Source organism: Bos indicus x Bos taurus, chromosome 16, assembly GCF_003369695.1.
Source record: "Bos indicus x Bos taurus breed Angus x Brahman F1 hybrid chromosome 16, Bos_hybrid_MaternalHap_v2.0, whole genome shotgun sequence".
NCBI classification, from domain to species: domain Eukaryota; kingdom Metazoa; phylum Chordata; class Mammalia; order Artiodactyla; family Bovidae; genus Bos; species Bos indicus x Bos taurus.
The window spans coordinates 27,687,337-27,709,695 of NC_040091.1; the positions used below are offsets into that span (position 1 = coordinate 27,687,337).

Below are 22,359 nucleotides of genomic sequence, written 5' to 3' on the forward strand. Positions count from 1 at the left end.
GTTCAGTTAAGTCACTCAGTCATATCCAACTCTTTGTGACCCCATGAACCACAGCACACCAAGCCTCCCTGTCCATCACCAACTCCCGGACTTTACCCAAACTCATGTCCATTGAGTCGGTGATGCCATCCAACCTTCTCAGCCCCTGTCGTCCCCTTCTCCTCCTGCCCTCAATCTTTCCCAGCATCAGGGTCTTTTCAAAAGAGTTAGCTCTTCTCATCAGGTGGCCAAAGTATTGGAGTTTCAGCTTCATCATGAGTCCTTCCAATGAATATTCAGGACTGATTTCCTTTATGATGGATTGGTTGGATCTCCTTGCAGTCCAAGGGACTCTCAAGAGTCTTCTCCAACACCACAGTTCAAAAACATCCATTCTTTGGCACTCAGCTTTCTTTATAGTCCAACCCTCACATCCATACATGACTACTGGAAAAACCATAGCCTTGACTAGATGGACCTTTGTTGGCAAAGTAACATCTCTGCTTTTTAATATGTTGTCTAGGTTGGTCATAACTTTTCTCCCAAGAAGTAAGTGTCTTTTAATTTCATGGCTGCAGTCACCATCTGCAGTGATTTTGGAGCCCAAAAAATAGTCAACCACTGTTTCCACTGTTTCTCCATCTATTTGCCATGAAGTGATGGGACCAGATGCCATGATCTTTGTTTTCTGAATGTTGAACTCTAAGCCAACTTTTTCACTCTCCTCTTTCACATTCATCAAGAGGCTCTTTAGTTCTTCACTTTCTGCCAAAAGGGTGGTGTCATCTGCATATCTGAAGTTATTGATATTTTTCCCAGCAAGGTTGATTCCAGCTTGTGCTTCATTCAGCCCAGCATTTCTCATGATGTACTCTGCATAGAAGTTAAATAAGCAAAAAAAAAAAAAGAAGTTAAATAAGCAGGGTGACAATATACAGCCTTGACGTACTCCTTTTCCTATTTGGAACCAGTCTGTTGTTCCATGTCCAGTTCTAACTGTTGCTTCCTAATCTGCATACGCATTTCTTAAGAGGCAGGTCAGGTGGTCTGGTATTCCCATCTCTTTCAGAATTTTCCACAGTTTATTGCAATCCACACAGTCAAAGGCTTTGGTGTAGTCAATAAAGCAGAATTACATGTTTTCCTGAACTCCCTTGCTTTTTCGGTGATCCAGCAGATGTTGGCAATTTAATTTCTGGTTCCTCTGCCTTTTCTAAAACCAGCTTGAACATCTGGAATTTCACGGTTCACATATTGTTGAAGCCTGGCTTGGAGAATTTTGAGCATTACTTTACTGGTGTGTGAGATGAGTGCAATTGTGCGGTAGTCTGAGCATTCTTTGGCATTGCCTCTCTTTGGGATTGGAATGAAAACTGACCTTTTCCAGTCCTGTGGCCACTGCTGCGTTTTCCAAATTTGCTGGCATATTGAATGCAGCACTTGCACAGCATCATCTTTTAGGATTTGAAATAGCTCAACTGGAATTCCATCCCCTCCACTAGCTTTGTTTGTAGTGATGCTTCCTAAGACCTGCTTGATTCACATTTCAGGATTTCTGACTCTAGGTGAGTGATCACACCATCATGATTATCTGGGTCGTAAACATCTTTTTTGTACACTCCTTCTGTGTATTCTTGCCATCTCTTCCTCTTCTTAATATCTTCTGTTTCTGTTAGGTCCATACCATTTCTGTCCTTTATTGTGCCCATCTTTGTATGAAATGTTCCCTTGGTATGTCTAATTTTCTTGATGAGATCTCTAGTCTTTCCCATTCTATTGTTTTCCTCTATTTCTTTGCACTGAAAAGTGCAAAGGCTTTATACAAAGGCTTTCTTATCTGTCCTCGCTATTCTTTGGAACTCTGCATTCAAATTGGTATATCTTTCCTTGTCTCCTTTGTTTTTTGCTTCTCTTCTTTTCACAGCTATTTGTAAGGCCTCCTCAGACAGCCGTTTTGCTTTTTTGCATTTCTTTTTTTGGGAGATGGTCTTGCTCCCTGTCTCCTGTACAATGTTATAAATAATATAATGAATCATTATTTTAAAAATTATCCTACTTTATCACACAAAGTATTTGAAATGGCTATCAGTCTTAGCAAATATGAGAGTACAAATCCAAGAATAGGACTCATGTTCTCCTCAAAAAGCAGTTTGTGTTTTCATATGATCCATTGTTAATTTTTGGAGAAGAAAATGGTAATCCATTCCAGTATACTTGCCTGGAAAATCCAGTGTACAGAGGAGCCTGGTGGGCTATAGTCCATGGGGTCTCAAAGAGTCAGATACAGCTTAGTTGGCTGGACAACAACAACAAACTATTAATTTTAATGCAACTATGGCATAAGAATAGATAGTAACAGCAATAATAGATCCACCCTGGAGACTATTACTATCTAAAATGTCTTACAATAGAATATTTTATATTAAATATCAATAACTTTTTACTTGAACGTTTAGACTCGATGGCAAGAAACAATTGATCAAATAGACAACAAGTTGGAAGGAATTTGGGGTGACATACTTATTTCAGCAGCATGCATTGTCTACAGTGGAGTGTTAACAGCAGAATTTCGCCAATTGATTGTGGAAAAGTGGCAGAATCTTTGTACTGAAAACAACATTTCTTTGTCTTCTAACTTTTCTTTAATTGAAGTCATGGCACAAAAACATGAGGTAGTAACATATTTCTGTTATCCAGTTAAGTGATTGTTGTTGGTTTGGATTGCGTGTGTGCGTGTGTGTGTGTGTGTGTGTGTGCATGTTCACACGTACCTTGGGGCTTGAATCCATTCCTGAGATTATTTTATAAGTAAAAATAAAGAAGTCTGCTTTGTATTTTTTTAATTATACTTCATATACCTCAATTAAGTCGCCTTAAGTTTCTTATCCTCTGGGAAACAGTCAAAAATATCCCTTTTCCGTTGTAATTGTACTATCTTATAAATATAGCCATTTCCTCTCCCAGAAACCCATCTAATTAATAAAATCCTTCTTCTTGTCAAACCATAGTTAGTGGTCTCAGAAATATCCAAAATTATAGACCTTACATTTATCAATTTATCAATAAGTATTTATTGTGTTATCTATGTAAGTTCTGTGCTGATGTTGCAATGGCAAAAAAGAAAACACCTGTTTTTTCATTCATAGAGAATAATTTTGGATTGATTCTCCCACTAATAACTTAAACTGACCATCAAAAATACAACCCTCAGAAGCGAATACTGGCTTTTCATTTTCACAATGCTAATAATGAATTCAAACCAAAATATATCCGTAATTGGGATTTCCCAGGTGGCGCTAGTCGTAAAGAATCCACGTGACAATACAGGAGACACGAGACGTGGGTTTGATCCCTGGGTTGGGAAGATCTCCTGGAGTAGAAAGCGGCAACCCACTCCAGTATTCTTGCCTAGAAAATTCCATGGACAGAAAAGCCTCGTGGGCTACAGTCCATGGGGTCACAAAAGCTGAACACAGCCGAGCAACTGAACACACATATCACGTATCAGTAATTACAGTATACGTAAATGGACTAAATGGTACAGTTACAAGTCTAAGATTGTAAAACCACATAAAAGTATAAACCAAAACACAAAACAGAAGCTACATGTTTTTTAGAAAAGACACAGTTAAAACATAAAGAAGATTGGCAATAAAAATGTAGGAAGAAATTTGCCATTTATTACCAAAAATAAAAGACAATAGACTTTAAGGCAAAAAAATGATTGCTAGAATTAAATAAGCTTAAAATTAGAACTGGTTTAATTCTTCTTCAGGATTATGTTAACAATTCTAAATGTTTGTATCAAATAGCATGACCTCAAAAAGTATAAAGCAAGCATTAAAATAACTATAGATAAAAATGGACAAATCTACAATCATAGTGAAAATTTAACACATTTCTCTCTATAACTCACAGAAAAAGAACACACAAACCAGTAAGAATAGAAAAGATTTGAACAATGTAATACACAAATAGACTTATTAATAGGTTAATAAGACACTGCAGCCTACACTTAGAGCGTTCACATTCAATGCCCATATAGAACATTCACATTCAATGTTCAATATAGAACATTACCAAAATTGACCATGTAATGGACTATAAACAAACTTGCAACAAATATCAAAGGAATTGAATCATATAGACTATACTATCTGACAAAAAAGCAGTTGAGCTAGAAGTATATAAAAGCTTCTCTTAAAATCCTCATATTTCGAGAAGTTAGGAAATGTATTCCCAAACTAACCACAGGTCAAAGAAGAAATCAGAATTGAATAAATGAATCATTGGCAAAAGATTTTCTTTTGAGATTGGGAACATAACAAAGGTATATCTACTATTTCTGCTTGTATTTACTACTGTACTGGAGATTCTAAACAGTACAGTAAGGCACGAAAAAAATAAAAAAATATTAGAATGGGGAAAGAAGAGAGACAAAAAATATATAATGTTGCAGATTATATGTATCTCAAAATCCAAGAGAATATGTAGATATATCATGAGCATTGATAAACATTTAGCAAATTTTCTGGAATTAAAGTCAGTATACAAAAAAGCCAATTGCATTTCTATATACCAGCAACAAACAGGGTGCATGATGTTTTTAGATACAATTTATCACAGCATCATACTGAATCTATCAAAAAGTTGTGTTAAATTATAGAAATAAAACTATAAAATATTATTGACATACATTTTAGGCAACCTATGTAAATTGAGAGTTATACCATGTTCATGAATTGGAAGACTCAATATTTTGAGATTGCCAGTTCTTTCCAAACTGATCTAAAGATACAGTGTAATCCCAGTCAACTTTCCAACAGGAAGGGATGTGTGTTTGTGTGTGTGTGTGTGTGTGTGTCAGATGACAAGCTGATTTTAAAAGTTATAAGAAAAGGCAAAGAGCCAAAATGTCCAACACAATGTTGATAAAGAACTAGGTGGGAGAATTTGCAATATCAAGATTTACTTTAAAGCTACAGTAATTAAACAGTGGTATTATTTATCCTTGTGTGTAACAATGTAAGGATAAATAGCTATACCAATGAAGTAGAACTGAGAGCTCAGAAACAGATCCCTAAATAGGTAGAACTTTGATTTATTTCAAAGGTGACACTGTAGTGCAATGAGGAATGGGTAGGCTTTTCAGTAAACAGTGGTGGATAACTGAATATTCATTTTAAAAATTGACATTATTTTATACTACACACAAAAATTTCATTGAAGTTAAATTATAGACCTAAATGTGAAAGGCAAATTAGTAAGGTGTAATTTAGGAGAATGTATTCATGACCCTAAGTAAAGAAAAGATATCCTAAGCAGAACTAAACACAGAAGAAAAAGTTGACCAATTGAATTACATTAAAATACAGACCTTCTGCTCATCAAAAGACACAACTGAGAACATAAAAAGGAAAGTCAAAGTACAGAAAAGGATATCTGTAATACATATGTTCAACAAAGAGCCCTATTCAGAGTAGAAAAGAGAGCCATTATAAAGCACTAAGCAAAAGATACGCAGCCCAGTAAATAAATAGGCAGGAGTCTTGAATAGGCAGCTCACAAACCAGACTATCCAAATAGCCATAAACATAGGAAAGGTTCTTAACCTCATTATTAATTAGGGACTGAAAAGTAAATCTAAAATGAGACGTCTGTTGTGACGAACATTCATCCCTACTGATAAACAAAGGAATGTAATGTCCTGAATAATTAGTCATCTTACCAAAAATTTCATATCCCAGTTGTTTAAATTGTTCATTTCTTTAGTTCGTTTAAGGGCTTCCCTCATGGCTCAGCTGGTAAAGAATCTGCCCACAATTCAGGAGACCTGGGTTCAATCCCTAGGTTGGGAAGATCCCCTGGAGAAGGGAAAAGCTACCCATTCCAGTATTCTGGCCTGGAGAATTCCATGGAGTGTATAGCCCATGGGGTTGCAAAGAGTTGGGCACGACTGAAAGACTTTTAAAGATTATTTGCCCTTTTAAAGATTATTTGAAAATCTGTAGGATTCTTTAGTATCCTGTATGATATTAAAAGATGTGAAGAAGTTTATGAAACAACCAAAACTCTAATGATTTCTTTCCAGATCCGCCAATGGCATCAACAGGGACTTCCTCTTGGTCAGTATTCAACAGAGAATGCCATCTTGATCAAGAATGGCCTGCAGTGGCCACTGCTGATTGACCCACATAAGCAAGCACACAACTGGATCCGTCAGATGGAAGGACCTCGGCTGCAGGAGCTCTCCACTGAGGATAGCAATTACATCCAAACAATTGAGAATGCCATGAAAACAGGAGGGAGTGTCCTCTTGCAGGTATTTAGACAAAATGACCTAATTCCAGATAGCTAACACACAGATTGTAAGTGATAGGTAACTTTGTCAAGGGAAAAAATGATAAATAAATAAATGCATAAATAAATGTAATATATTTCAGTTCTCTCACGTCTTTCACTGGTATTTAGACATTAAAGATTTACATGTTTTAAATGCTGTGCCATTTCAGCTGATTTATTTGTTGTAAAATGAATTTTTTCTTTATTTTATTTATTTTCAGAATCTTCCTGAAAGATTACCTCCAAGTTTAAAGGAAATTTTGAAGAAGGATATCTACCAGAGAAGAGGACAATACTTCATAAAGATTAATGATTCTGAGATTGAATACAATTCTAAATTTAGGTAATGTCTTTCATAGCTGAATTGACTCAAATATTTATACTTTTAAAGATAGATAATATTGTAGGTCCCATATTTCAGCCCTGATAAGGTTCTCCTGGTGAAAAAAGTCAGATGGCATTTTGAACATTCTTTTTGTTTTCGTGTTGCCAGTAGCACATAATAGTAAACAGAATGAAGAACAGATTTTTATGTATAAAGTCATTCCAAACCAATATTTTCAAACTGTGCCTGATAGAAGCTATGGGTTCTATGAGGAGTCTTCAGAAGCAGTGCAAGAAGGGCAGCAATCAGGACGCCCAGCCCCACTTGAACCCATGGACCTCAATTTGATCTGTTTGCACAATATTTTATTTGGGCAGGAAAAGCTTCTGCTTCTTTAAAAAACAAAATCCACTTCTGCTACCTAGAGCAAAAAGATATTTTGCCTAGATAGATAGAAACATTGTGTCCATGTTCCAGGCAGTTATGGACCTCCAGGAAACCAATTCATCAACATATTTCACAAAGCACTATTATACAGCCAGATTTAATTACAACAAAAATACAATTCCCAAGGGAATAAGACTTTGTGTTATCAGGTATGTGCATTCTCTCCTTCAGTTCATAATCAAAAGATTATAGTAAGCAAGTAATCAGTAATGAGAATTAGAAGGTGATTTTAATGGTCCCTAGCCTGGTGCATTTAACTTCTTTACAGGGACTCTGACAGACTGACTCCTTACCAAGTTGTCCTGACTCTTAAACTTGGTCAGTGAATCCTCTAACTTGGGCAGAGCTACCAAATTCTCACTCCTCAACTAATTCTTACTCCTTAGAATTTTCCCTTTTTAGCCTCCTTCCTTCTGTTAGTAACACATTTTCCAAAGTATGTTTCTCAAAGCATCATTTCCAGGGATTTAGTTGGGGTGGGAGTGGGGGGTCACTCGAAAAAGGAACTCTGCATTTTTTTTAAAGACCTGGATGGTATGGGGAGGAAGGAGGGAGGAGGGTTCAGGATGGGGAGCACATGTATACCTGTGATGGATTCATTTTGATATTTGGCAAAACTAATACAATTATGTAAAGTTTAAAAATAAAATTAAAAAAAATTCTTATAAAAAAAAATAAAGACCTGGGTTAAACAAAGTTAAACAAGATTCTTTCCTACAAGGGCTTAAAATCTCTTTATTTGTTGAACAAATCCTCTTCAGAAAATAGTGTTCTACAGAATATACTTTGGAAAGCACTGTGTTAACACCTTCCTTCTCACTGAACACAGCCTGATTGATTAAACAACAGCTTACAAATACTACTGAAGTAACATCGACCTGAACTGATAGCCTCGTCCCCATGTTTGAATTGCATGTTTGAAGAGGTGGTGGAGGGACTATTTTAGAGGGGAGACGATGACAGATTCCTTCTCTCTCACTTGTTAGCCATGTGATATTGGCAACTTATTTAACCTCTGTAAGATAGCATATTCAAAAGCAGAGACATTACTTTGCCAACAAAGGTTCGTCTAGTCAAGGCTATGGTTTTTCCTTTGGTCATGTATGGATGTGACAGTTGGACTGTGAAGAAGTCTGAGCACCAAAGAATTGATGCTTTTGAACTGTGGTGTTGGAGAAGACTCTTGAGAGTCCCTTGGACTGCAAGGAGATCCAACCAGTCCATTCTGAAGGAGATCAGCCCTGGGATTTCTTTGGAAGGAATGATGCTAAAGCTGAAACTCCAGTACTTTGGCCACCTCATGCGAAGAGTTGACTCATTGGAAAAGACTCTGATGCTGGGACGGATTGGGAGCAGGAGGAGAAGGGGACGACAGAAGATGAGATGGCTGGATGGCATCACTGACTCGATGGACGTGAGTCTGAGTGAACTCTGGGAGTTGGTGATGGACAGGGAGGCCTGGCGTGCTGTGATTCATGGGGTCGCAAAAAGTCGGACACGACTGAGCAACTGATCTGATCTGATCTGATCTGAAGCCTCAATTTCACCCTTTATAAAATGTTGTTTCATTGCTAAATCATGTCTGACTCTTTTGCGACGCCATGGACTGTAACCTGGCATGTTCCTCTGTCCACGGGTTTTCCCAGGCAAGAATACTAGAGTGAGTTGTCATTTCCTTTTCCATGAGATCTTCCCAACCCAGGGATCAAACCTGTGTCTCCTGAATTAGCCGACGATTCTTTACCACTAGGCCACCAGGGAAGTCTGGTGCAGCCCAAAATACTGGATTGCTATGAAAACTAAAAATGATCCAGAATCTGAGCATTCTTGAATGCTTCCACTGTTTCCACATAGCTCCAAGCCACCATCACTATCTGTCACATTTTAACCAGTCTCCAGAGGAACCAGAGATCAAATTGCCAACATCCACTGTATCATGGAAAAAGCAAGAGAGTTCCAGAAAAATATCTATTTCTGCCTTATTGACTATGCCAAAGCCTTTGACTGTGTGGATCACAATAAACTGTGGAAAATTCTGAAAGAGATGGGAATACCAGACCACCTGACCTGCCTCTTGAGAAACCTGTATGCAGGTCAGGAAACAACAGTTAGAACTGGACATGGAACAACAGACTGGTTCCAGATAGGAAAAGGAGTACATCAAGGCTGTATATTGTCACCCTGCTTATTTAACTTCTATGCAGAGTACATCATGAGAAACGCTGGACTGGAAGAAGCACAAGCTGGAGTCAAGATTGCCGGGAGAAATATCAATAACCTCAGATATGCAGATGACACCACCCTTATGGCAGAAAGTGAAGAGGAACTAAAAAGCCTCTTGATGAAAGTGAAAGAGGAGAGTGAAAAAGTTGGCTTAAAGCTCAACATTCAGAAAATGAAGATCATGGCATCTGGTCCCATCACCATGGGAAATAGATGGGGAAACAGTGGAAACAGTGTCAGACTTTATTTTTTTGGGCTCCAAAATCACTGCAGATGGTGACTGCAGCCATGGAATTAAGACGCTTACTCCTTGGAAGGAAAGTTATGACCAACCTAGATAGCATATTCAAAAACAGAGACATTACTTTGCCAACAAAGGTTCGTCTAGTCAAGGCTATGGTTTTTCCAGTGGTCATGTATGGATGTGAGAGCTGGACTGTGAAGAAAGCTGAACGCCGAAGAATGGATGCTTTTGAACTGTGGTGTTGGAGAAGACTCTTGAGAGTCCCTTGGACTGCAAGGAGATCCAACCAGTCCATCCTAAAGGAGATGGGTCCTGGGTGTTCTTTGGAAGGACTGATGCTAAAGCTGAAACTCCAGTACTTTGGCCACCTCATGTGAAGAGTTGACTCATTGGAAAAGACTCTGATGCTGGGAGGGATTGGAGGCAGGAGGAGAAAGGGATGACAGAGGATGAGATGGCTGGATGGCATCACCGACTCAATGGACGTGAGTTTGAGTGAACTCCGGGAGTTGGTGATGGACAGGGAGGCCTGGCGTGCTGCAATTCATGGGGTTGCAAAGAGTCGGACATGACTGAGCGACTGAACTGAACTAGCTTCCTTCTTGTCCCCTGTCTTCCCTCTGCACAGGCTACTCTCAAGACAGCAACTAGAGTGGTCCTCTTATAAAACATCATGTCTCTCCTCTTCTCAAATTCCTCCATTGGCTTCTTGCTCACTCAGGGTGAAAACCGTAGTCTTTACAGTGATCTAGTAGCAAATCAAAACTCCCATTATGTAGCATTTTTTCCTCTTCCTTATGCTTAGACCAAATATGTATATAATTTATGGTTGTATTTTTATTTATTTTTTTCCTAAAAATTAGTTTTATTGAGATGCAATTTATATACAATAAAATTCACTCATTTAAAATGCAGATTTGATAGGTTTTGACAAACATAGACAGTCCTATAATCATGACTCCAAAGAAGATGTAAAACATTCCATCACCCACAAAAGTGACTCAGGCCCATTTGTAGTCTTTCCCCTACCCCAACCTCCAGGCCCAGGTGACCACTGATTTTCTGTCACAGTGATTTTAGAAATAGAAATTCTTCTTTCACTCAGCATGATGCATATGAGATTTATCACTGCATTGGTATGTGTCAGCAGTCTGTTTCATCTTATTGATGAGTAACATTTCATTGTAGGGAAAGGAATTGGTGTTTGTGATTTTTTTTTAATTTTTGTTTCCAGATAGTTTTATTAAAATTTTACATAGTATATTTATGTAAGCTGTTATTTTCTTTTTTTAATTATTTTTTTTTTTTACTATTTTTAAAGCTCTAGATAGTACTTAGTATAAACTGAGAGCCTACTTTGTGCACAAGGCTGAATAAAACTAAAAATTAATCTTGTTTAATTCCGGAAGAAATATTTTTTTGTTATTAAATAAATTTGTTTCATTTTTTTCTCCTGCATATCCTTTGAATAATAACTGGTGCCTTTCTCACATTTTAGGTTATATGTATCTACAGAAATAGACAACCCCTATTTTCCTCCATTCGTTTATAGCTTTGTTACTATGATAAACTTCACAGTAACATTCCAAGGTTTTCAAGATCAACTCTTATCTATTGTATTAAGTCATGAAGTTCCCCATTTAGAAAATCAACGTTTCCAGCTCTTAGAGAGTATTTCCCTTGATGCTAAGACTCTTGAAGAACTGGAGCAAAAAACATTAAATTTACTAGAGAATGCACAAGGTAAGTTAAGATCTTTAGTGATATTAGTAGATCCTTGCATACCTTTGTAAAGGACAGAATAAAAGCTGAAAGGACTATTCTGAATTGTTACCAAATATGTGTGTGCTAAGTTGCTTCAATCCTGTCTGACTCTTTGTGACCCTATGGGACCATAGCCTGCCAGGCTCCTCTGTCCGTGGGATTCTCCAGGCAAGAATACTGGAGTGGGTTACCATGCTCACCTCCAGGGGATCTTCCTGACCCAGGGATCGAACTCATGTCTCTTACATCTCCTGCATTAATTAGCAGACGGGTTCTTTACCACTAGCACCACCTCGGAGGTTCCATAGGAAATTCCAAAGATTTTAGAAGCTCTGTGCCAAAAATGAGAATGAAGACCAAAGATATATTTCATATTATAAATCACTAAATAAAGTATATGAAACTATGAAACTTACTATGAAACTTTAAATGCACATATATGCCTGGAAAGATCTGACTTTGTTCCTTTTCTATTTTAATTACACCTAAAAGCTGTTTCTTAGTAACCCATGACTAAGCTGTTCTATTAATCACAAGACTAGTTACATAGACAAGGTTTCTATATCTGTTTCTCATGCAAGATTGGAATCATAGTTGTTAACTTCTTGGGGAGCAAAACCAAAACATATAGGTATTATGTAAAATACATAGAGAGCGACACAATTGATCTAATGAGATTCAGGAACACAGCCTCTCCTATTTTCTGACAAATGTCATATTTTGCTATAATCTTTTCCTAAATTGGACAAACAATAGTTATAACAAGACAAAGGAAAACTTCTTTATGATAACACACATTAGTGCACTATATTCTGTTATTATGCCTTTAGCATTTATTCCCTATCAATTGTTTCTCTATTTAGAGTCTGAGATATTTTTAAAAGGCTACAACTTTTTACAGATAGTACACTTAATAAAAATTGTTCTTGGAAAAAGCTCAATAAAAGACCCCTTGATTTTGAACATATTTTTTTCCTCCTTTCCAAGTTTTAGTAAAAATAGATTATCCTTACCATCCTTTTGTAAATATTTTATATTTGGTGTGACTCCTCACCCACTGTGGGGAAAGGTGAGTCAAGGGTAGTGACTATAAGAAGCAGCCCATAGTTTAGATCCAGATGTAACTTAGACTGCTTCACCTGCATCAATAAGAATATGGTTTCCAGATCTTCAAATGTAATAATCCCATGATTCCTTTCAACGGCCATGTCAAGCTGTGTTCAGTTCTGGATGCCATGTTTCAAGAGGGCTTTTCTCAAATTGTGTCCAGAGGTGAGCATCAAGGGGTCTAGAAATTGTATCACTGAAAATATTTCTAATTTGGACACTAATTTCTCATTTAAATGCTTTCTTTACTGCAATCACCCTCTGTGTTTTTTTCAATCTGATTTTATTGAGGCCTTCAATGGCTAAGTCAAAGATCTGTCTTGGAAAATGTCACATTGCACTCGAAAATATGGGGGTTATTTTCAAATATCTTTTGATATTGATTTCTAACATAATTCCACAGTGATAAAAGATCAGACTGTATGATTTCAGTACCTTTGGACCATGAATTTTTTGCACCTTGTTTTATGTTCCTAGTTTTTATGGCTCCTAGTTTACAGTCTATGGGAACTTGAATAGAATTTGTATCCTACTATTGTGTAAAAATCATATAAATCTTAACTATGTTGAATTGATTCACAGTGCTTTTCAGGTCTACTATATTCTTCTACTTCTTTGTATAGTCATTCTATTAATTTTTGAGAGTTTGATATTGAAACTCCAACTAAAAATCTTATCTACTTAAAAAAAATTGTAAGATAACCAACAAAGACCTACTGCATAGCCCAGAGAACTCTGCTAAATATTCTTTAATAACCTAAATGGGAAAAGAATTTGAAAAAGAATAGGTACCTGTATATATACACCTTTCTCAGTTGTACACCTGAAACTAACATTGTTTGTCAACTATATTCCAATATAAAGTAAAAAAAATTTTTTAATTAAAAAAAACACATGAGGGAATTCCCTGGTGGTCCAGTGGTTAGGACTTCATTCTTTCACTGCCTAAGGCATGGGTTCAGCCTCTGGTTGGGGAAATATATTCTTGCGAGTCATGTGTCTTGGCCAAGAAAAAAAAAAAAGAGCACTTGAAAAATGGGAATAGCTCTACTATAAAACAGTAGGGTTTAAAATGGGAATATGAAAGTTGTCTTACACATTTGAAAGGGATAGAACTATTATGTGTGTTTCTAAAGCAGTGTTTTTTTAAAGGTGAGCAGCAACCCATTAGTGGAATGAAAAATCACTTTTATTGATCATTATCAACCTTGTTTAGTAAAATAGAACACAATGGAAAATACCAGAGTACATCATGTAAAATAATGGTGCTGTTGTTATTTTCTGAAAATTTTATTTTCATTTTCTGTGTGTATAGAAGATCAAGTGGAAATGCGTTCCTTATGATGAAATGGCTATTTATTGTGTGCCTATAATAAAAATAAAATCCTCACACATTAAAGTAGTATAAAGAAGAGACTAGAGGATGGGAAGGGGGAGGCATATGTACTATTAATCAAATTTTTTAGAAACATGGCCTATCTTCATTTAAGACAGGTCTATGTCCAAAATAAAACCTACAAAAGGCCAATAGTAAAACTCTTAGATAAAGAGCAGAGAATGAGGAGATTGCCATGAGGAAATAATTATTTAATATTCCAATGGTTTTTATTTAAACTCATTTTTTGTCTTTAGGATTTGTATTAGATGATGAGGAAATTGTAGACATCTTAAGAAAATCCAAGATGACTTCAAATGAAATTTCAAAGCGAATCAAAGCAACAAGAAAAGCAGAAAGTGAAATTGAAGAAACACGCAAATTGTATCTCCCCATTGCTACACGGGGTGCCCTGCTGTACTTTCTAGTGTCTAACCTTGCACAGATTGATTACATGTACCAGTTCTCCCTAGACTGGTTTCGTCAAATTTTTGTTTCATCAGTAGTTTCCAAAAGCAAAGAACAGGAAGAACACAGTCTGAAAAGGGAGAGAATGTTTCTGAAAAAAGGTCATGAAATCACAAATCTCTCAAAAGAGCCTAAACTGGAAAGTGAAAAAAGAACCTTAGATAGACATCTTAAAAATTCAATAGATACATTGACAAGAATCATTTTTAAGGTGAGACATTCTCAAAGGTGAACTTTGCACATTTATTTGACCCAGCTAGGTTAGCCTAACAGTTATGCTTTCTTTATAGGTGGTCTCTTCAGCTCTGTTTAATCGACATAAACTTTGCTTCTCCTTTGGGCTTTGCACTACAATCATGCAAAATAATGCTAATGGAAATTTAATGCAGAATGACATTGGATCCCTACCAGAGGAAGAATGGAACATCTTCTTAAATTCTAGCATGCTAGTAAATATTAAAGGTGTAATGCCCCAGCCTAAACTCAACAGTAAGTAAAAATAATTGCTCTAGATGTACTAAAAACCCATTAAACACATTTCCTGAAAAGTACTAAAAGATCTCTAAGGTGCTCCAAGTTAGTGCTTCTACACTGATTGAACTAAAAGCAATTTGAAGTCAAGTACAATATCTAATTCGTCACTGTATCCTCTACACTGTTGAGCATATTAGGTGAAAGTGAAAGTGTTAGTCACTTAGTCATGTCCAACTCTGTGACATGTGGACTGTAGCCCGCTAGGCTCCTCTGTCCCTGGGGTTTCCCAGACAAGAATAGTGGAGTGGGTAGGCATTCCCTTCTCCAGGACATCTTCTTGACCCAGGGATCAAACTTGGGTCTCCTGCATTAAAGGCTATTCTTTACCATCTGAGTCACCAGGGAAGCCTATAACTGATACTCAATAATTTTTGAATGAATAAATAAGTGACAATTGCTAGGTTTTTATAATTCTAATCTATAAAGCAGAATACCTAATGCTTGTCAATAGGGACACACACACACACACACACACACACATCCTTTGATTAAATACCATCAGAAGGTGAATTTTACCCTCCTAACTATAGTTGCCCTCAGTTTCTTATGAAAATTCCCTGAAAATTTGAACCACAAAAATCATGCTTATCCAAAAGATTAGGCAAAATACTTAAGTATTGGATCTTTGCAGATGCTCCAGTGTTGTATATTTTTAATATGTTTATTTTTTAAATTATGGTAAAAATATACATAACATAGAATTTGCCATCTTAGCCATTTTTCAAGTGTACGGTTCAGTAGCATCAATACATCCATATTATTGTGCTGTGTTGTAATTTTAAGTTGTTGCTTAGTTGCTAGTTGTGTCTGACTCTTCGTGACCTCATGACTGCAGCATGCCAGACCTCCTTGTCCCATCTCCTGGAGTTTGCCCAAGTTCATGTCCATTGCATGTCCAGCCATCTCATCCTCTGATGCCCTCTTCTCCTTCTGCCTTCAATCTTTCCCAGCATCAGGGTCTTTTTCCAATGAGTTTGCATCAGGTGGCCAAAGTATTGGCCAAAGATTCAGCTTCAGCATCAGTCCTACCAGTGAGTATCAGGGTTGATTTCTTTAATATTGGCTGGTCTCATCTCCTTGCTGTCCAAGGGACTCCCAAGAATCTTCTCCCAACACCACAGTCTGAAAGTGTCATTTCTTCAGTGCTCTGCCTTCTTTATGGTCCAGCTCTCACAACAGTACATGACTACTGGAAAGACTATAGCCTTGACTGTACAGACCTTTGTCAGCAAACTGATGTCTTTGCTTTTTAACACACTAAGTTTCTCATAGCTTTTCTGCCAATAAGGAATTGTCTTCTAATTTCATGGCTGTAGTCACCATCCATAGTGATTTTAGAGCCTACGAAAAGGAAATCTGTCACTGCTTCCACATTTTCCCCTTCTATTTGCCATGAAGTGATGCCATGATTTCAGTTTTTTTATATTTAGTTTTTAGCCAGCTTTTTCATTCTACTCCTTTACCCTCATCAAGAGGTTCTTTAGTTCCTCTTCGCCTTCTCCCATTTGAGTGATATCATCTGCACATCTGTGGTTGCTGATTCTTCTCGTGGCAATCTTGATTCCAGCTTGTAATTCATCCAGCCCAGGATTTCTCATGATGTGCTCTGCATAGAAACAGGGTGACAATAAACAGCCTTGTTGTACTCGTTTCTCAGTCCTGAACCAGTCAGTTGTTTCACACAGAGTTCTAACTGTTGCTTCTTGACCAGCATATAGGTTTCTCAGGAGACAGGTAAGATGGTCTAGTATTCCCATCTCTCTAAGTTGCAACACATTAAATTGAAAGGAACTCTGACATTCTCCCTGAGGAGGAAAAAGTGGTGATTTGTCAATTGTTTTGAGACTATTAGCAGAAACTAGAAGTCAGAATGAAAATATGAAAACAGTTGCTATCCAGACATTTGGATAGTTTTACTTTTTCTTTGCTTTTGTAGTACCAAAAGCTAGCACACAGTAAATGTTTGGTAAATGACTCTTGAATCAATGAATGTTCTTTTGAATTTATTAAGATTATCTTGCTTGAAAAAAAATAGGCAACAATAATTCAATGGCTTTAAAAATTAAAAATGTATACAACAGGGTATCTCAGAAAATTCCAAGGAAAATGTGAACAGCCAAGCATCAATATGAAAATAACTACAGACTGCTGTTAACATAACTCAACTTCTAATAGTTCTCAGACTCTGCACCTCACAATTCTAGACACCATATTTACAAGAGGGTGAATCTGAGTGGCATAACCTCGTTCAGAACTTTATTCCTCAACTACTTGCCTAAGCGGAGAAGGCAATGGCACCGCACTCCAGTACTCTTGCCTGGAAAATCCCAAGGACAGGGGAGCCTGGTGGGCTGCCGTCTATGGGGTCGTACAGAGTCGGACACGACTGAATCGACTTAGCAGCAGCAGCAGCAGCACTCATCTAAGACCAAGAGACAAGATCATGAAGCAAAACAGGTGGCCAAAAATTCAGCAGCAGCAGCCAATCTAAGAGGCGTCTTCTGTGGTTGCAATCATTAAAACATTCTCGGCATACTTCAAGAAATAACAACATCATATCACCATGTTGTACACCTGAAACTCATATGTTGAATGCCAATTATATTTTAATTAATTAGTTAAAATTATTTTTCAGTTCAGTTCAGTCACTCAGTCGTGCCCGACTCTTTGCGACCCCATGAATTGCACCATGCTAGGCCTCCCTGTCCATCACCAACTCCTGGAGTTCACCCAAAACTCATGTTTTAGCTCTCAAGAAAAAAACAAAGATATTTAATAGCTTCCATTTTTAATTATGTAAGCAATGTGTATTGATTATAAAAGCCATTATAACCTATACATACAGAAAAGAAGTAAATAAATTCTACCATCCAGAGAGACAACTACTATTAATATTACTATGTTTTGTCCTTTCACTTTTTTCTTCCAAATATATATTCTTTATATCTATTCATATTCATATATGTTCATTTTTTGAAACATAGTTAAAATACAGTGTTAACCTTAGTTTCCAGTGTACTACATAATATTTTGACATTTGCATACATTGTGATTTGATCATAATCACAACAAGACTAGTAACCATCTGTCTCCATACAAAGTTATTTAAATATAATAGCCATATTCTTTATGCTGTATATTACACCCTCATGATTATTTATTGTATAACTGAAGGTTTGTACTTCTTAAACCCCTTCATCTATTTTGTCCACCCCCACCACCTTCTGGCAGCCACCCATTTGTTCTCAATATCTATGAGTTTGCTTTTGTTTTGCTTTGTGTGTTTTTTAGATTTCACAAACAATCTAGATTTAGACTCCTCATGCAGTATTTCTCTTTCTCTGTCTGACTTATTTTACTTAGCATAATACCCTCTAGGTCCATCCATGTTGTTACAAAAGGTAAGATTTCATTTTTTTATGCCTGAGTAATATCCTATTGTATGTGTATACCACATCTTCTTTATTCATTTGTCTATCAATGGAGCTTGGAATGCTTTCATATCTTAGTTATTGTAAATCAAGCTGCAATGAACATTGGGGGGCACACATCTTTCCAAGTTAATGTTTTTGTTTTCTTTGGGCAAATACCCAGAAGCAAAATTGCTAGATCATGTGGTAATTTCCTTTTTAACTTTTTGAGGAACTTCATAACTTTTTCCACATTATGTGTACCAATTTACAATCCTCTCTTGTTCCTTCAGTTGAAAGTAGTTCCTCTGCTTTTCATTTTACTTAACTTTCTCTGCTTCTGTAAATTTAGGTGAAACTGTTATAAAGAAGCAGAAAAAGTTATTGTAAAAGGTACTGTTACCTATTGTGGTCTCAAAGGAGTGTTCTTATGTGGGAATGTCCCTCTGCAGACTGTGTGCCCCATACCTTTGGTGGAGGGCTGGATTTTATGTGGATTCCAGTCACATTTTTCCTCAGGGTGTGTTGGCAGTTATCACCTTGGTAGGAATTGTAGCTGAAGATAAAGGAGCTAAAGCCTGCACAGAGTGTGAGGGGGACTTCCCATCTATTCAGTGTCCATCACCGTGGGAGTCTGCTCCCAAGGTGCTAGAGCAGAAGCCCAGAGGGTTGAATTCCAGCTGGTTCTGTTCCCTTTACGTGTATGTTTTTCCTCCTTCCCCCTGTTGGGACCCTTAACCCAAAGAATGGGGGTGCTGAAGCCAAGGATGCTCATGTGCTTACAGAAGTCTTGTGGGTGTCTTCAGCTCCCCTCAGACACAGCCCACAGTTGCGTCTTTTCCCTGGTCATGACCAGCCCAGGTCTAGTGTTGCGCTCTGTAATGGAGTAAGTGGGGCTGAAGCACTCACTTGGCTTGGACTGGAGTGCACAGTGAGGTGGTCACAGAAACCCAGCAGCTGTGCTGCCATCCACAGTCTGGGCTGCCACTTGAGTAAGTACCAACAGTGGCCACTGCTGCTCACCTAGGCTATGCCCCAGGCCCCCAAGTCGCCTCTGCATCCCTAGGGAGAGTCTCTCCATAGCTGCTGGCAGGCTTGAATTCAGTGTCATGCTCTGGCATGGAATGAGCAGATCTGGACATTCACTTGGTTCGGGTAGGTGAGGTCTGGGGGCAAGCCAGCACCCACATACTCTTCCCAAGTGGAGTCCAGCCTTCTCAAGCCTTTCTAACTGTCCATATGGTTCTCTATTCAGCTAATGGACTTGTCTCCTACACATAGGACCCCAGGACTATGTGTAGCCATTCTATGGCTTGTCTGACTCACACACCAGGCAAGTGTCCTTCAAAAAGAAGGGAAAAGTTAAGACTCTCACAGAAAAAAACAGGAGTTGAGAGAAATAATTACCTGCTCAGTATAAATGCTAAAGGAAGTCCTTCAAGTATAAACAAAAGGATAATAGAGAGCAACATAAAGCCATATAAAAATAGTTGATTCTATAGTAAAAGTAAATAGATTTAAAAATATAGAAATGTGTACTATTGTAATTTGGATGCATAGAATTTAAATGACAAAAAGCATTTTGAAAACTATAAATCTGGGATTTGCTTAGTGGTCCAGTGGTTCAGAGTCTGCCTTGCAATGCAGGAGTCACAAGTTCAATCCCTGGTCTAGAAACTAAGATCCCACATACCACGAAGCTACTGAGCCTGCGTGTCACAACTAGAGAGCATGTGCTGCAACAAAAGATCCCACATGATGCAGCAAAGATCCCACTGCCACAACTAAGACCCAACACAGCCAGACAAACAAATAAATAAAACACAAAAGAACCCTATAAATCTATGTTAACAGGTATATAATATATAAAGATGTGGCTTGTGATATCAGTAAAATAAAATGTTGGGGTAGCTATTAAGAAGAAAGTTTTTGCATGTAGTTGAAATTGTTTTTCTCAGTTGAAAATACAATGCTATAACTTTAAGATGCTTTATGTATTTGCACTTGTAACCCTCACAGTTAATTTTGTGTGTCAGTTTGGCTGGGCTAAGAAATACTCAGATAGCTGATGAAACGTTCTTTCTTTTTCTAAAAGTGTATTTATTTATTTATTTATTTATTTTTGGCTGTGCTGGGTCTTCATTGCCATGTGTGGGCTTTCTCTAGTTGCAGCAAGTGGGGGCTACTCTTCATTGCAATGCTCAGACTTCTCGTTGCAGTGGCTTCTTTTATTGCAGAGCATGGGCTCTAGGGTATATGGGCTTCAGTAGTTGTGACACACAGGCTCAGCAGTTACAGCTCACAGGTTCTAGAGTGCTGGCTCAGTAGTTCTATTGTGATACACAGGCTTAGTTGCCCCTTGGCATGTGGAAACTTCCCAGACCAGGGATCAAACCCATGTGCTCTGCGTTGGCAGATGGGTTCTTAACCACTGGACCACCAGGCATGTCCCTGATAAAACATTATTTCTGACTATGTCTGTGAACTAAGATCCCAAGTGTCTCACGACCAAAAAACCAAACATAAAACAGAAGCAATGTTGTAACAAATTCAATAGAGACTAAAAATGATCCACAGCAAAAAAAAAAAAAAAAAACTTAACAAAAATAACATTAAAAGGAATAAAATACTTAGGAATAAACTTAACCAAGGAGGTGAAAGACTTGTACAAAACACTGCTGAAAGAAGTTAAAGAAGACACAAATAAATGGAAAGACATCACATGGTCATGGATTGGGAGACTTAGTATTGTTAAGAAAGCCATACTAACCAAAATCAATCTACAGATTTAATAAAATCTCTATCAAAATCTCAATGCCATTTTTTAAGGAAACAGAAAATTTCTTCCTAAATTTCATATGAAATTTCAAGTGATTCCGTATAGCCAAAACAATTTTGAAAAAGAAGAAAGTTGGAGGCATCACATTTCCTGATTTCAAACTACATTATAAAGCTACAGTAATCAAAACAGTCTATTACTGGTATAAAGATAGACAAACAGACCAAAAGAAAAAAATAGAGAGCATAGAAATTAACCCTTGTGCATAGGATCAAATAATCTTCAACAAAGTTATGAAGACCACTCAGTAGAAAAAGAGCAGTCTTTTCAACAAATGGTATTGGACTATTAATCAGCTATATCCTAATACAAAATAAAAAGTTTAAAATTTGTAAGAAAAAAAATAGAGGAAAATAATAGAATTGGAAAGACTAGACCTATTCAAGAAAATTAGAGATACCAAGGGGAATATTTCATGCAAAGATAAGTTCAATAAAGGACAGAAATGGTATGGACCTAACAGAAACAGAAGATATTAAGAAGAGGTGGCAAAAATACACAGAAGAACTATACAAAAAAGATCTTTATGACCCAGATAATCATGATGGTGTGATCACTCACCTAGAGCCAGACATCCTGGAATGTGAAGTCAAGTGGGCCTTAGGAAGCATCCCTATGAACAAAGTTAGTAGAGGTGATGGAATTCCAGTTGAGCTATTTCAAATCCTAAAAGATGATGCTGTGAAAGTGCTGCACTCAATATGCCAGCAAATTTGGAAAACTCAGCAGTGGCCACAGGACTGGAAAAGGTCAGTTTTCATTCCAATCCCAAAGAAAGGCAATGCCAAAAAATGCTCAAACTACTGCACAATCACACTCATCTCACACGCCAGTAATGTTCAAAATTCTCCAAGCCAGGCTTCAGCAATATGTGAACCATGAACTTCCTGATGTTCAAGCTGGTTTTAGAAAAGGCAGAGGAACCAGAGATCAAATTGCCAACATCTGCTGGATCATCGAAAAAGCAAGAGAGTTCCAGAAAAACACCTATTTCTGAGTTGTTGACTATGCCAAAGCCTTTGACTATGTGGATCACAATAAACTGTGGAAAATTCTTCAAGAGATGGGAATACCAGAGCACCCGACCTGCCCCTTGAGAAATCTGTTTGCAGGTTAGGAAGCAACAGTTAGAACTGGACATGGAACAACAGACTGGTTCCAAATAGGGAAAGGAGTACATTAAGGCTGTATATTGTCACCCTGCTTATTTAACTTATATGCAGAATACGTCATGAGAAACTCTGGGCTGGAAGAAGCACAAGCTGGAATCAAGATTGCCGGGAGAAATATCAATAACTTCAG

The 22,359-nt window shown here is 37.4% G+C and overlaps 1 protein-coding gene across 1 annotated transcript in view; it reads left to right on the forward strand.

The window, feature by feature from the left end:
• Window positions 1–22,359, forward strand: part of DNAH14 (dynein axonemal heavy chain 14) — a 376,162-nt gene that overhangs the window by 290,357 nt on the left and 63,446 nt on the right. Inside the window, exons 65-70 of the mRNA XM_027564099.1 lie at window positions 2,436–2,651; window positions 6,071–6,301; window positions 6,543–6,664; window positions 11,059–11,303; window positions 14,064–14,485; window positions 14,565–14,763. Of these exons, the coding sequence (XP_027419900.1) occupies window positions 2,436–2,651; window positions 6,071–6,301; window positions 6,543–6,664; window positions 11,059–11,303; window positions 14,064–14,485; window positions 14,565–14,763 (1,435 nt within the window). The remainder of the gene's footprint in view (window positions 1–2,435; window positions 2,652–6,070; window positions 6,302–6,542; window positions 6,665–11,058; window positions 11,304–14,063; window positions 14,486–14,564; window positions 14,764–22,359) is intronic.